Source organism: Perca flavescens, chromosome 17, assembly GCF_004354835.1.
Source record: "Perca flavescens isolate YP-PL-M2 chromosome 17, PFLA_1.0, whole genome shotgun sequence".
NCBI classification, from domain to species: domain Eukaryota; kingdom Metazoa; phylum Chordata; class Actinopteri; order Perciformes; family Percidae; genus Perca; species Perca flavescens.
In genome coordinates, this window is record NC_041347.1 from 22,655,564 (window position 1) to 22,671,376 (window position 15,813).

At 39.1% G+C, this 15,813-nt stretch overlaps 1 protein-coding gene across 4 annotated transcripts in view; it reads left to right on the plus strand.

Annotated features, from left to right (window-relative positions):
• Positions 1–15,813, plus strand: part of ccser2a (coiled-coil serine-rich protein 2a) — a 61,165-nt gene that overhangs the window by 13,307 nt on the left and 32,045 nt on the right. For 3 of the 4 annotated variants that reach the window (XM_028602732.1, XM_028602735.1, XM_028602736.1), the window contains exons 2-3: positions 3,564–5,062; positions 5,133–5,359. In XM_028602732.1, the coding sequence (XP_028458533.1) occupies positions 3,607–5,062; positions 5,133–5,359 (1,683 nt within the window). In that variant the 5' untranslated portion in view covers positions 3,564–3,606. The remainder of the gene's footprint in view (positions 1–3,563; positions 5,063–5,132; positions 5,360–15,813) is intronic. The other variant, XM_028602734.1, reaches the window with a different exon arrangement.

A 15,813-nucleotide genomic window follows, 5' to 3' on the forward strand; every position in this document is an offset into this window, starting at 1 on the left:
TTGTCTTACTGTCCTCTGAGTCTGAAATAAAGTAAGGCCAAATAGTCTAAATGGCAGACAGACAGAAAGCTCCCATTCTCTGTACAAACAGGGATCACTGCTGAGATGCTGAATTGCAGGTTAGCAGAAGATCTCTCTGTGGGAAAAGTCTGCCTGAAGTCCTGTCTCTCTGTCTCTCTCATTCTATTTATTTAACAGTATCTGTCTTTCTCTTTGCCTCTTCTTGTTGTAATCATTTTCCCTCCCTCTCCTGCTTCTTTCCTTTCACTGTGTGTACTATTAGTCTCTCTTGATTGGGAGTAAAACCATGGAGAAACAGTGCATGCACTGGGTGATATTGGATGTTAATTATGGCTGTTAATCTGTTCTATAACAGACAAAATCTATAAAACAGAGAGGTTTTTGGACATCAAGATAAAACTGTTTATTGTTTTTCAACTATTCTCATTGCAGTGAAGAATTCAGACCAGAAAACAAAGATAAACTTAATTATTGAAACTATCTCTGAAGACCTCAATGTCGAACCAGGTTAAAATGAAATCAACAGCACTAAGGCTTGTTAGAGAGTTTCTCATTGCAGTGTAGGCTACATAATTTGCTTTCCCTGTAACATGTTTTCACAATATACAAGTATGATTCTAACCCTGGACTGTGTTTTCCTGGACTTTTCTTTACATTATTTATCCCTTCACACTATAAAGGTTTCATTTCGTTTCATCGTTTTGTTGTGCAGTGCAGAGCCACAGAAGGCACATTGCTGGCCTTGGTTAATATGGGGTTTAGTGCGAGCCTTGTACTTGTTAGTGAAGCTCTGAGATATTTATCTACAGTACTATACTCTGGGGGGAGGGGCAGGCCTTCAGATATGAGAGTTTGACAGATGGCCTGCACGTTTTACTGCCCTACCTCTGAATGTGTGTCAGTCAGTTGGGATCTTGTTGTTGATTTGTGGTCCTCTTGAGCTGACCTGTGTCTTTGTACTAGTATTAGGGAATAGGGCTGGATATCAACCATATTGTGTCTGTAGCACGGAATAACAGAACCATACAGTCATTTAGTGAAATTTGGTCAGATACCTATTTTCCAATTCTTAGATAAGCTATTTACTCAAATACTATTCAAATAATAATTTTTTATGTTTATTTAGGCAAAATGCTTGTATGGTTGTTAATGTTAAGATAAATTATTCACGGATGTACGAATGTGGCAAGTTTGGCATATTTTGTTAAAATAATATAAATTTTAATGTATTAAAATGTATTACATAGTCTGCAATTTAAGGTAACTTTAACAGCATTGTTTTGGGCATTGGTACCAAAACATTGGTATTGTATGGGCAGTAGTATTGATGAATCAATACAGGCTATACTCAGCTTTATACCTTGGCTCTGATGATGTGACATTAGTAGGCTACTGATTTTTCAATAGAAAAATTTGCTTAAATGTAGAGAAAGCTAATGTCATATATACACATTGATCTCTGACATCTTAGATCTTCGTTTTTTTTTTTTTTTTTTTACTTCTCTTTCATGATCCTACTAGTTGTATTATTTGAGCAACTGTTAAATCAGAGGGTTGTGCATATTTCTTTTGTTTGCTGTTGCAGTAAATACAAAGTTGAGACTGTTGAGATTACTTTTCATTGACTGCACCTCTATATATATGCAGCAGGCCAATAATTATAACAAAACCATAATATGTAAAGAATAGAAGCTGTGGATGTGGGATTTTTTCATGGGGACTTAAGTAAAAAAAACATCAAAGAAAACACCAGCACTGCAGTCGGATATCTTCCAGTGGCTGGGTGATGAGTGAGATGACCCAGATGAATAAACATTTGCCACAGCAGTGTGTGGATTTGCTGCTTTGTAATAGTGATCTGATCTGCCACGCTGGATGTGAATAAAACTTGAGAGGTTCTGAGGCCATTCGCAGTGGCGAAAACCCCTAATCTAATTGCTACCCATTAAACACACATAGACACACACAATCACCGCCCCCTTCCCCGGGGCAAAGAGGCTTTGGTTGCCCTGCCTGCACATGCTGACCTGATTTTGTGTGTAACTGTGTGTTTTAGTGTTTGTGCCCATGTGTGTTTTTGCAGCAGCTTAGGATAGTGGCATAGCCAGACTTATGTGTTAGTGGTGAGTGTGTCTCTTTGATTGTAGACACGTGTGTCTGTGCATGGGAATGTGGGGCAGTGTGGTACAGAGTTGTTTTTTTTTACAGAATAGGTGACCCACATTGTAACACAACACTCCTCCCCCACCCTTCAAAAGTTGAGTGGATTATTGCTCTAGTATCTGCATTTGTGCCAGTTTGTCAAAGGATCCACTCACATGGGAGCATGCATTTCTTAGGCTAAGGTTAATTTGCATTTGTGAATATTAATATTATTTGATGCAACAACAATTTTTTCGAGGGCAACCGTCTACAAACAGTTTTAAGTAACTGCTTTGCTCCCTCATGCAGATGTATCACTTTCTGCTAACCGCACCAGCCATCTGGATCTCAGTAACTTTCCTATTCATAATCTTCCAGCACTAGCCAGATGGATCATGCAGGTGCACCACCAACACATGTGCACTTGTCACATGGCTGATTGGAATTGAAATTTAACAATGAGTAGCAAGAAACAGCCCTGTGTTCTTCCTCCATTGGTTTTACATGTTGTACATCCTCCATTCACTATTCACAGTGTGCTGGCCACCTTCCCAGCGCTGGTTTCCCCTTGTCCCCCAGGCGCTGTCTATCCGTTTACCCATTCTTTTGTTGGCCTTGCATGTTGGTGCCATATCCTCTATAATCTGTGCCAGCTACAGGTCATGTCATGTGTGAACCTTTTTTAAAATATTGAAGCACATCATTATATTAACTTCTCATTAAGAATGTTTGTTTCTTTTATTTACCCTCAGTTTTGGGAGATTTTATGTTACAATTACATGGTTTTAAACAGATCATAACAAGCACACTATTCTGTTTCTACCACTGGATTTAGTTTATACAATTTTTACCTGTGACGTTTAATAGAGTCAAAGGTACTTAGCACAATGTTTAAGGAAGAGACAGCAGATATGCCATGTGTGATTGGAATTAGTTTTCATGTACCAGTTGATAAAGACAATTAATTTAGCCCTCCCTCCAATATGTCCCTCCCATGACCACGGGAAAGCATCAGCCAGACTTGCCGTGACAAAGTCTCAAGTCGCCCTGTAAGCTTGCCAGATTAATCCCTAATGCTACTCACAGTCAGCTATCTTTAAAAAGAAGACAGACATGCAATCACTGTAGCAGGTGGACAGGACTACCCTTTGTATTGTTAATGTATCTGAGTGCGTTTGCTAATGTGTGTTTTTCAACTACATTTGACTTTCTTCTTTCATTTAATTTATAATGGAACTTGTCATAGTAGTGGTTATTGTCACAGACAGAAAAACAAATCTCTGTACTATATTACCAGTCAAAAATACAGTATATAGCTGCTTATCAGTGTCCCAAGTCAAATTGTGCACACTTAAATCTAATCATCTCCTGTACTGTCTTTCTGTGTATTCTTTCTCTAGTTGTGTGTAAATACACATTCATCCATGCCTTTGTTGGCAACTAATGGAAGAGAAAGCACCCATCAGGTCTGCCATGGTATCCAGATTGCCTAAATTTGGTGGACGCTCATCGACTGGTGGTGCTAGCCCCTTGTCCAATGGTTCCACACAGCCAACCACCCCTACCCAGGATGGTAAGACCACTCCCCCAGCAACACACCTAAATGGCGTAATCTGTGCCTCTCCCTTTTCCATGAAATTGAAGAGAGATGAGGGGACAACCCCCACTGGTGTCACCACCCCCACCAGCCCTGGGGATGGAGTTGAAGACAAGGCTCAGATACAGCTTCCCTCATTGGCAAAGGAGGTAAAGAATTGTTTTCCTGCGACACCCAAGATGCGGAGATCAGGTGCTTTCATGGTGGCGGTCTCCAGTCCCAAGGCCATCCCCAAGCAATCCTTGACGATGAGTCCCAAAGTAGGGACCAAGCTAGGACAAAGCCCACTAAACGTAAGTCCTAAAAAGGGCCATAATGGCTCCAGCATTTCTGCTCGAACAGGGTCAGAGTCCCGTCTTGCGCGGCCAAGGTTAGGATCCAGCTCTCCCAGAAGCAGCTCTCAAGACAGCCTGTCCCAGTCCAGTGACAGCCTTAAGACCTTGGCGCTGGACAACATGGTGCGTTCGAACAGCTTCACTCACTTCAAGCAGATTCCCTCGCCCACCAGCCAGCCTATGACACGGTCCTTCTCATTTAACCGTGCTGTGGAGCTAGCCAAGCCTCTGGCAAACACTCAGCTTCGACCTCCTCGGAGTAGTTTTCTTAAACCCCCTCAGCTGAGCAATGGAAGAGTGGGTTTAGGACTGGGGGGCCTGAATGGCAGCCTTGGAGGTTCAGGAGGTCTATATGTAGGACTTGGAGGACATCAATACAGTATAACTTCTTCAGCTGCCTCCTCTCTGCCCACCCTCTCGATCTCCCCAGCACCCACTACTCCCAGCGCTCTAAAGAAGCCTCTGCTCCCCAGTAGTGTGCTGACTAAATCATTGGGCAGCAGTGGGGGGTCTTTGGGCTACAGGCTGTCTCGATCTGGGCAGGCCAAGCAGCAGAAGACACTTTTTCTAGGAAGGGTCAAGGGGGATATCAGACCTTCAGCTACTTCTGAATGTGCAGGGCTATTAGGGATAGCAAAAGACATTGAGCAAACTGTTGAAGCTGCCAAGGCAGACTCACACAGTGACAGTGATGGAAGCTCTGGAGAAAAAGGAGGAGGAAGTAGTATGCTTAGGAAGAGCTCTGGCCAGACAGCAGGCGAGACTCTGGAAGACATGTCCTTGTCTTCTGCCTCATCTCTAGACAGAGGTGATACCAGTGAAGAGTTTCTAGATGACATTGACTGTGTGGGAGATGTGTTCAGTGATAATGACCTGCCTGACAACAGGAAAACTGGCAGCACTACTCAAACCGGCCTACAAAGCTTTCTCAATGAGACCCTTGATTGGGACACCATGGATCTGGCAGGTAAATTGAAAAACAGAATTGAAAGAACATTCAACTAAATGTTTGTGCTACAATTGTGTCAGTCTTTCAGTCAGTTATATTTGTTCTTCAGGAAATACAGAAGATAGCCCTATGCAGGACCCCCAGGGACCACTGGATTTGTCTTCAGAACAGGGTGATGTCCTTCAGGCTTCGTCTGTGGAGTTATCGCCCTCCAACAGCTCTGGTGGAACCTACATGTGGGATGAAGATGGTCTTGAGCCCCTTGGGGGGCCTGGGCCATGTGATAGCTATGATGATTCAGAACTCAACAGCATGGTGAGTCCCAGTTTCCAGCTTTGATGAATTTTGACGTTAAGTTAAATGCAACAAAAAAACAAAAAATCTGACATAACTTAAAAATATTTTGCTGCTGGTTCCACTTATTCCCACTGCTGTCAGAAAAAAAAATATAATCTTAAAATCACTTCTTTTGCAAGAAAATTCCATAATTCCAGAAATTCTTTAGTCAAAGAAACTGATATGAATTAAACATAACACTTAATGTTATTTAAGTTAAAAGTTAAATATGTTCTGTTGATTGACTCATTGATAGTAAATCAAATAAATTTCAGCTCTGATATTGTATGTTTCGAAGTATATCTCAATTGTTAATTACAATATTAAAGAAAGGAAGGAAGGAAGTAAGCACTTTAGTTGTAGTGTCTGCCAACAAGCTGCTCATGCTCTCCACTCCTCGCTTTATGTCAACTGGCAGATTGCTTTGTAGCATATTTCAGAAAGGGAAACGGGTCAAGAGCAGCCAAAACCCTTTAGCGATGATGATATGATACTAAGGCTAAGAACTTCAGAGAACACCATTGCAGCTTTAACTGATTGCTAGTTGGCAAAGGATAGCCTTGTGTGACTGAGAAGTGGGTTCATTTCGGAGTACAGTCGTTTTTAAGAGGGGTAGGGTTGAAAGAAAAGGGTATGGCCCCTTAAAAGTGGTCTGATTCATTTTACACAAATGGACTTCTTGTAACATTTCCATGGGCACTAGAGACAAGAATTCAAGCATCAAAAGACCAGCTCAGAAGAATGTGGGCCTGCAATATATGTTAAAGAAAACATAATGTACTTAATGTTAGCTTCAGGAGCTAAACCTAAATTACCCTCAATCACACTCTCTAGATTCTACACTTTGAAGTAATGTGATAAAGCGTACATTTGCAAGCCCTGTAGTATCACTATTATTCTATTATAAATGAATTTATGATATTGTTATCTGTAAAAAAATGGAAATATGCGGTAGTATGCAATCTTAAGGTCCTTTTCTTTGGTCTGTGATTAGAAAAGTTAAACTTTTTTAGAGTTAGCCCAAGTGTTTGATGTGCTAGGTACAGTAATGCAGGTCTTATTTGTTATGTCATTAAAGTAAATGTCCCTTAATAAGGGGTTGACTTTGTTCAGCTAATACACTTTGAGGCCATTATCAAGCACATATACTGTACTTGTAGACCTGGTTACAACAGCAGACCATTTTAGCATGACAAACACTGTATGTGGTTCAATCCATTAATCAGTTCCACTTTTAAATAATTCCTCCTTCCTTTTGTAATTGGGGATTAAACGAGCAGAACAAAGGCTGAAAGGGAAAGCTAAACTGTCTAGAGGTTTTTGCCAGCTCTCACCGGCGGTTTCATGCCAAGCCCTCTCTCTACTTGAGAGGAATGCTGACCTGGCCACCAACTGTGTGTTAATAGTCTCGCTGGCCTTCGCTTTGGTTCTCTGTATTTCTGTACCACGGCACCTGATCTCAGGAATGTGTAAAGAGCTTAAAATGAGCTGGATTAGAAATGATATAAGCTTTATGTGTTTACTGCTTTTACCATGCGATGTTGACAGAAGCTTTGAGTCACTGAAAATGTAACATGTTTATCTTGCAAAAATGGATCTGTAGCAACTACCAAAGCAATAAGAAAAGGAGGAGAGAGCATTATGTGTGTGTGTGTGTGTGTGTGTGTGTGTGTATGTGTATGCTCTGTCTGTACAGTAAGTGCTCATTGGTGCTGTCAGTACAAGCACATGTGCTTTAGCCACGTGTATCTGATTAAGAGTCATTCAGCATGTCTTAAAGGACAATTCCGGCGCAAAATGAACCTAGGGGTTAATAACGCATGATTACTGAGTCGACCGTTCTCTGCAGTGCATGGCGCAAAAAGTGGGTATGCGCTATATGCGGCTCATAGGGGCCAAAGCGATGGGGGGGGGCGCCGTGAGCGCTGAGCGAGCAGGTACGAGTAGTGAGTTGTCATCTATGGAAAAAGATGGATAAGGCAAAAAAGCTGTCGGGGGCTAAAAATAGAAAAAGAAAGAAGGAAAAGGAGATGGGTCAGTGTAATGCTTATCAGTTCAATTTTCTAAGCACAAACGGACATTTGGAAAAACAGAAAAATGGGTTCCAATATCCAATTTTTCATTTTTTTTTTGCCTTGACAAATTTAAAAATTACATCTTTAAACTGTTTTTCCAATTTTCTGTTTTTATTCAGAGGATCAGAAATTTAGAAAATTACAAAATTGCGTCTGAGCTCCAATTATTCAATAATGCAATGGTATTCTCTCCCTCGTTCCGCCTAGCTACGCCCTGCCCCCCACTCGAAACCATCAATTGCAAGCACCTCTGACCCCAAAGTCTATCAGTTTTTGTTTTTTTTGGTCCATATTCAGTTAATGACCCGCATATTCCGCAAAGTAGAGGAAGAGAATACCATTGCGCAATTTTGTAATTTTCTCAATTTCTGATCCTCTGAATAAAAAACAAAAAAACTGGAAAAACAGGTTAAAGATGCAATTTTTTTTATTTGTCAAGGTGGAAAAAAATGAAAAATTTGATATTTTAACCCATTTTTCGGTTTTTCTAAATGTCCGTTTGTGCTTGGAAAATTGAACTGATAAGCGTTACACTGACCGAGATGGCATGTCAAGGGATGTGACAGCAGTTAAATAAGTGGATGGTGAAAGGCAACAGGTAGGATTTAAAGTGTGACATCTGTGCTTGGAGGCTTGCAAATATTCATGTTAACAGACTAGCTAGCGTTTGCTAACACTGGGAATGTAGCAGCCAAATGGGGGTTTACCATGGAATCATGCATATATTTGCTACTAAACTTGGAGGCTTGCAAATATTCATGTTAACAGACTATTCTCAGACTAGCTAGTGTTTGCTAACACTAGCAGGTAAAGTGGGGTTTACGGCTTAATGCAAACCAATGTTGCTGATAGCTACATTTAGATTTTGGTTAAACCCTATGGTACCAATCCCATGCATGACATATCTCAATTTTTATTAAGGTAAAATAACAACTGGTAAATATAAGGTAGCATGCACAATAAATGACGAGAAGCTGGAAAACATAACTTATGCAATAACTCTGGTTTACCATGGAATCATTAATAGATTTAGTTTTACCATTAGCTGTTGATGTTAGGGGGTCCATGCTGTCAGACATACAGGCTATAGTTACATCTGTTGGGTGACATGGAAGCTGTAATTACAGGGTCACAGCTCTCACTCTCTTTAAAGGTCTGTGCTAAGTGGCTACCATATTTGTACTTTTTAAAATCCAAAATGTGAATGTAATTTCAACAGCAGCACAACCTTACTGCATAATAGTTGTCTTATCAGATGCCATCACTACGCTGATAAGAATGGAATTTAGGCTGCTATATTTAACAGTGTGTCCACTTACAAAGTTCTCAATGCCTCGGTTTTTATGTAGGGACCCTCATTATGCTACAGTTGGACTGTAGTGCTTTTTTGAGCCTTGTTAGTGGTATAGAAATATAGATTTCTTTTTACTTTACCCATGCCCCGACGAATAGCTTTATACGCTAATCAGCGGTTTGCGGTAGCTTGTTTCAAGCTAGAGACACATTCGATTGGCATGAAAACATATCCCGGTCAACTCGGTAATCATGTGTTATTAACCCCTAGGTTCATTTTGCGCCGGAATTGTCCTTTAAGGTGTGTGTGTGTACGTGTACGTGTACGTGTGCGTGTGCGTGTGTGTGTGTGCGTGTGCGTGTGCGTGCATGCATGTATACACATGTTTGTGTAGCAAATTAGGTAAAATGTCATGTGTTTTGATGTCAAAGTGTGATTGACATTCAGCAATAACAGACTGGAGACAATAGCTCAGATCCTAGTTTTTGTATTTTGCCATGGCATAGTCAACTTGAATCTACGTACTTTACTGTATAGAAACAATATTCTACAGTGGATAACAGAATAATCAAGGATGGATTAGAGGATTTTAATCAGTCCTAGAAGAAGTATCTTCTGTGTGATTGTGCCACAATCAGAAGTACAAGATGCTTCTTAAATTATTTGACTGCAGTTCTACACTCAATTAGGCTATTATTATTGTAAAAGATACTATCATGTATTTTGTAATCAAAATAATTACGGGTGATTGGAGAGATCTAATGTCAATATCTAATGCTGTTCTATCCTACCAGAATGAAACAGCCACAGGGCTACTAGTTTGGGTTTAACTAAAGGATGTTTGTCTCCTGTGACTATAACTGGAGGCTGTTATTGCATCAGTAGCAGCTTTCATTCCCACCCTATGCAGCAGACCCAACACCACTAGAAATCTGTGGAGAAATGAATGAATGTACATTTGCGGCTTGTGTGAAACCTTTCTATGAAACGTGAAAAGAAAATCTTCCCATTACAGTATGTTAAATGAGAAGAGAAATAACATCCCTTAGTCAGTTACAAATCTCTGTTCAGAGAAGAAAAGCATATTGATATATGCTATAAGAGAGGGAAAAGGCATAGTGATGGCTGTTGAGTAAGTGGGAGCTAGATAGGAAAAAAGAAGTAAAGCGGAAAAGAGTAGAAACCTGAAAGAGAAAGGGATAGACTTAGTGACTGATTGCTGATGTGTGAAGATCAGCTCTATAGGGAATCTGCCTTTGAGATATTTAACTGAGCTATTTGATTAGAGGAAATGAGCCCACTTACGGTAATTGGATGCACTGAGCTCTCTCGATCTACAGTATTTCCTATTATTATCTTTCCATCTGTTAGTGTCTCTTGCTCATTCTTCCCTTGTTTACTGAGTAAATAGTTCCTCATAATGAGCAGAAGAAAACCACGAATATAATCCTGTCACAAAGCAGCGTCTGTGTCCAAAATGATTTGTAATTCTTTCGGATTTATCCTGCATAATCTATGTGGTCTGTAATGACAAAGTTGAGGCATCAAACAATGTGGATCACAGTTTGTTAGTAGTTGAAAAAAATGCCAGTAAAGCTTCTTTCTTGATCTTGTGCATGCAAAAAGCCTCCTGCTCTGAATTAGATGCTGGAGAAAAAGATATGCAGGGTAATTAGGCCCAATCTTAATGACATGTAAAAAGGCAAGACATGCAATCATGGCTCTAAGCAAATAAAACAATGTAATCCTCTTTAGATAGAAAGCAATTAGTATTTATATAATTTATGTGTAAGCATACTCTCCCTGTTTGTTTCTTGTAGGTATGAGAGAACCGATGAGATATTCAGTTCCAAACAGGTTTAGTTTGCCATGCTGCAGTGGTGGGCTCAGTCCACTTGGAGGCACTGTGCATCCTTAGCAAGTGTGTGCTTGCTAGTGTTCCTGGTTTGTGTGTCCCTGTAATTTTATCTGGCTATATATGGTTCTATATGCATTCATATGCCTCTGTGCAAAATCAAGGAGTGGGTATACCTGAGCTGATAATAGCATTCCCATGATGCACCATGCAGCTCGTTACAGTACCAGCTTTAAAAAAAATTGCATTGTTAAATGGATGGCTACTTCTTTTAGTGATTGTTAAGGTTTCCTGGGCCTCTGCGCAATTTTTCATGCAGTGCAACAGCATCAGTAGACCTGGGCACAATTTACATTCAAATTGTTGAAGTATTTTTGAGTGTTTGAGATTACTTATTTTATTTTGTCAGGCAACCCACAAGAGCTCATAATGCATAGGATACAGAGAGAAGCTGAAGTAGTAGGATAGATGCTTTCTCATATTTACATCATGGTGGACACAATAATAGCAACACTTCTGAAATTAACTAGAATCCAGTACAATACCTCCGTGATACTTAGGAGTGATGTTCGACTTTTGTTGAAACGGTGTCAGAAGAATGAAATTAGTAGTTTGGCTGTAGACATTTTTGTTTGTTGTTTGTTCTATTAGATTGCTTTATAGTGTGAAGTACAGCTTACTGTATATTTTCTCTCCTCAGGAGTCACCAAATATTTGGTCCTTAGATATAATAAAATTGAATAACTACAATCAGCCCATCTCTACCGGATTCTCATCAACCACATTAATGGTCCCAACTGTAATATGCATTATTATTTTGTATTGCATCACATTATCATCACAATGTATCGTCAGGTGCAAGGTTTTATCTTTACATTGAATCAAACTTTATGGTCACATTTCAATGGATAAGTAACTGAGAATTAATCAAATTCATTTAAATGGTAAGTTATGGATTGGACCTGTGTCCTTAAGAACTGCCCTGTTGATTTAATTGTGTATTGGAGTGTCTCACATTATAAGAAATACATTTCCCTTTCAAATTACAGCTCAGTGTCCCACTTTGCAGCATGAATCCTTGCACGGAAAACTCCCGGATGTTTCCCTTTTGCATCTTACAATTCTGACAGTTCTTATTCATCCTGCTATTGGATAGCTGGCAGTTTTTTTTGCTGTTGACATTTTCTTTATTTTACCAGTTTGTTGTTTCTCCTGTTGATGTTTTATTCATTTGGCCTTCTCCCCTCTTTTCCCTTTCTGTTTTCCAACCAAACTCCTGGTGGTCCTGTAATCCTTTAGTTTCTCCCTTTTCTTCAAAGCTGCAGAGTTACGCTGCCTCTTATCCCTGATTTATTTATTTTGCCTCTAATTTTAGGCTTTTGGGGAGCCAGGTTGAGACAGGTCAATTCATTAGTGTTAAAATGAGTGAGGTGCTTAAGCATTTTGTCGGCAGAGTGCTGAGCAATTTATGGAACATGCTGCCAGTGAAGCGGCTATGCTATTGCATTAATGAGGCTTATAGCTCACCTGCTTTTGTTTGTCTTGATTTTAAATTAACAGCAGAAGCCCTTTGAGGTAAACAATGTTTTTTGTGTTCCTCTTTTGGTGCATTCAGTGCTTTCAATGGAGACCATAACACAGAATGTGTGAGAACTGCAGTCTGAGTCATTCAGAATTACAGCCTATACTTCCATCATTATCCATCATGACTCCTTTTAGTGTTTGACCACAGTCGTGACTCATATTTTACAGATCATTACCATGCTGCCTTTTATAACCACTTTGTCTCTCAACTGGCCCTCACATATTGTCAATCTTACATTGGCTGCTTATTGGGCCCCTGTAAAGCCCGGGACACACGGGGCCAATTATCGGCCGTTGGACGGTCTGGCGAGGTCAGTGACTTGAGCCTGTTCGGTGTGTCCAGTGCCGTCGTCAGTCGGCCTTCATTTTGGCCGACCTGACATGTTCGGTTGGCGGCAGGGCAGTCGGGACTAACCCGGAAATGGCGAGCGGAATGAGGTGACAAGAGTCTCTCAAAATCTGACAAAAATCTTTTAAACTGACCTTTGTTGAGCTGAAATGAAGACAGATTCAGCAACTGCATGGCCTATTTCTCGCTTAAAATGTTTTCAGAAACACGTTTTAGTGAACTATTTTAGTACAATATGAGATCGTATTCTGAACGGCCGCCATGACAGTCTGGCTTTGAATTTCCGGAGAAAACAAACCCATGTGACGCGTTCGTCCAATCAGCTGCCGGTTTTCATTTCTTGAACAATACAGATTAGCGCCGCCTGCTGTTATAGAGATGTATTACGTCTCGTCTCGTCTCGTCTTTTTGGTGTGTTCTGTGGCACTTTTTGGACCAACGCTTTCTGGATCATTTCGACTGGCTTTTCTGCCGAGGGTCGGCCATCTGGTTGGTGTGTAACCACTTTAAGCCAACACATTACTATATTAGCTGGCAACATAAAAGCAGAACCATTTTCTCTGACAATATTTTATTGTTTGAGTAAAATCAGTTTATTGACTATATTTTACTTGCAGTTGCATAATTGGCCATGACACAATCCACACAGTGCATCTGTGTGGACTGTGTCATGGCCAATTATCTTACTGTAAAACATTTTACAGTAAGATTTACTCTAGCTTATTGTTGCTTAAATGTTATAAATGAGAACATTATAACTTAATTTCTGAGCATTGTCTCAAACTAAAGTTTTGTTTTATACTGGATATACAAAAATACATTTTCTAGATTAAAGTCCTGTAATCTGATACTAAGAATACTAAACTGGCAATGACAATTAATTAATGAGACCCATTGAATGTTTTTGCTTACGTAAATTTAGAGCTGCAAATATTTATCGATTAATAGATTAGTTGTCAACTATTAAATTAATCGCCAACTATTGATAACCGATTAATCAATTTGAGTAATTTTGTCAGAAAAATAGTAGAAATTCTCTAATTCCAGCTTCTTAAATGTGAATATTTTCTAGTTTCTTTACAGTAAACTGAATATCTTTGACAAGACGTTTGAGGATGTCATCTTGGATTTTGGAAAACACTGATCAATAGGGGTGCACGATTCAGAAAATGTCACGATTCAATTCAATATTGATTTTTAGGCTCAAGATTCGATTCAAAATCGATTTTTGATTCAAAACCGATTCTCGATTCAAAAAACTATTCACAGTATGTAAATGTAGTTACTTTTCCCATGTGATTGCAGTAGAAATACAATAAAAAAAATAATATTTTGAATCGGTAGAGCTTGAATCGCAATTTTTTTGCACACCCCTACTGATCAACATTTTTCACTGTTTTGTAAAATTTTATAGACCAAACAATTAATCAATTAATCGAGAAAAATTATCAACAGATTAATCGACAATTATGTTTTTACATCAGGTTTCTAATGCATACTACATGTGGCATTCTATACCCTACACTGCCTAAAGGATATTTACACCAGGCGCTGCAACAATAAGGCTAGGAGAATCACTAGGCTTAAAGATCCAAATTACCCAGGTAAGAAGAAGGTACCGGATACATCCGGCCAGCACTGAGAGGCTCAGGAGGAGCTTCTACCCTCAGACGAGGACATAAATATATATGCATTATACACCTACCTAATAGTCATTGTTTTTTGTTGTTAAAGTTTAAATGTGCTGCCATACAGAGCCAACACAATGTATCACTGTCCATGGACTGCACTGTAAATTACGTTTCTAAGGAAAGGTTAGTATTTCATTATATTATTAATGTTACTGAAACCGTAAGTTTTTAGAAGACAATATTTTATACAGGACATTGATGTATTTCTCACTGCCAGTACTAACATAATAAACACTTCATTTGTTTAATCTCTCTCGCCTTCATGTCCAATTTAACTTGCAGTATTCTCATTTACATTTCATGCTCCTTATGAAAAAACTAAAAAGAGATCAATCAAATGTATCAAGCATAAAGATCACAAAACCTCACTTTCTCAAAAGGCATCCTTATATTCAAATTAAGCAGAGCATTACTTGTACACTATACTATATAAAGCAATAAACAACAAAATGAAACTATGTACATTGTTCATAACAGTACTACACCTTACATTTAAGAAACAAATCCTTTTCAAACTGCGACCATCTTATAAAACAGCAGTGCAATGTGTAAACGGCACACCTGAGGTGTCTGCTTGTTTGTCATTGATTGCAACAGCACTCCTGTCTGTTTTATATGTCTAAGGCATATACACTATGGCACGGGAAGCACCTTATTGTTATTTTGTCAACACTACGCTCATCTCAGCACCAAACGAAATGGAGAAAAGGTAAAGCTGTGAAAAACATGCTGATTTGAGGGTTACCTAACTCTATTTTGCTCTGTTCTCCAGCTGCCATCAATTTCACTCAGAGTGCCTCCTCCGCACTGCCTCGGTTTCGTTCTCTAAATGTTTGCCTGCGTAGCACAACACAACAGAAATAAACTATTAATAGAATAGGTACTTTTGTGTACAATTTTCATTATAAAAATAAGGAAAATATCAAACACTTCTGTATTACACTGTGCGACCACTGTACAATCCCTCTCCCAAAAGGCAACAAGTCAGAATAGGCAATAAAACTAAAAACCATCTCTTATACTATGAAATTGAAAAAACAAAATACAGGTTGCTCTTTCCTCATCCACTGTGAAACATCAAAGTGCTGAGATTCATTATCTGTAACTTACTGTAACATTGAGAAAGAAGAGGTAGATTTGATCATAATTCATGAAGTTTTTTCTGTTATTAAGTTGTTGTACCAATTAAGGCATTAATGCTGTAGAAGTGTAAAGTTTGACAAATTTGCCACGTGCCATTAAACAGGAGTACAAGTAATGCTTTTTTCCTCAAAAGGCATCCTTATATTCAAATTAAGCAGAGCATTAATTGTACACTATATATACTATATAAAGCAATAAACAACAAAATATAACTATGTACATTGTTTATAACAGTAACTACACCTTACACCTTACACAAACTGCGACCATCTTATAAAACAGCAGTGCAGTGACTCTTTTATTGTTACCTTCCCTCAAAGCCTTCCCACTCTACACTGGCAGCCTATTATAGCCAGAGTTGAAAGGGAAGAGAATAAAAAAAAGATTTTCTGGTATTCTGTATTTTTCTTTATAAACCCATATTTGGGTGTCATTATTTGGA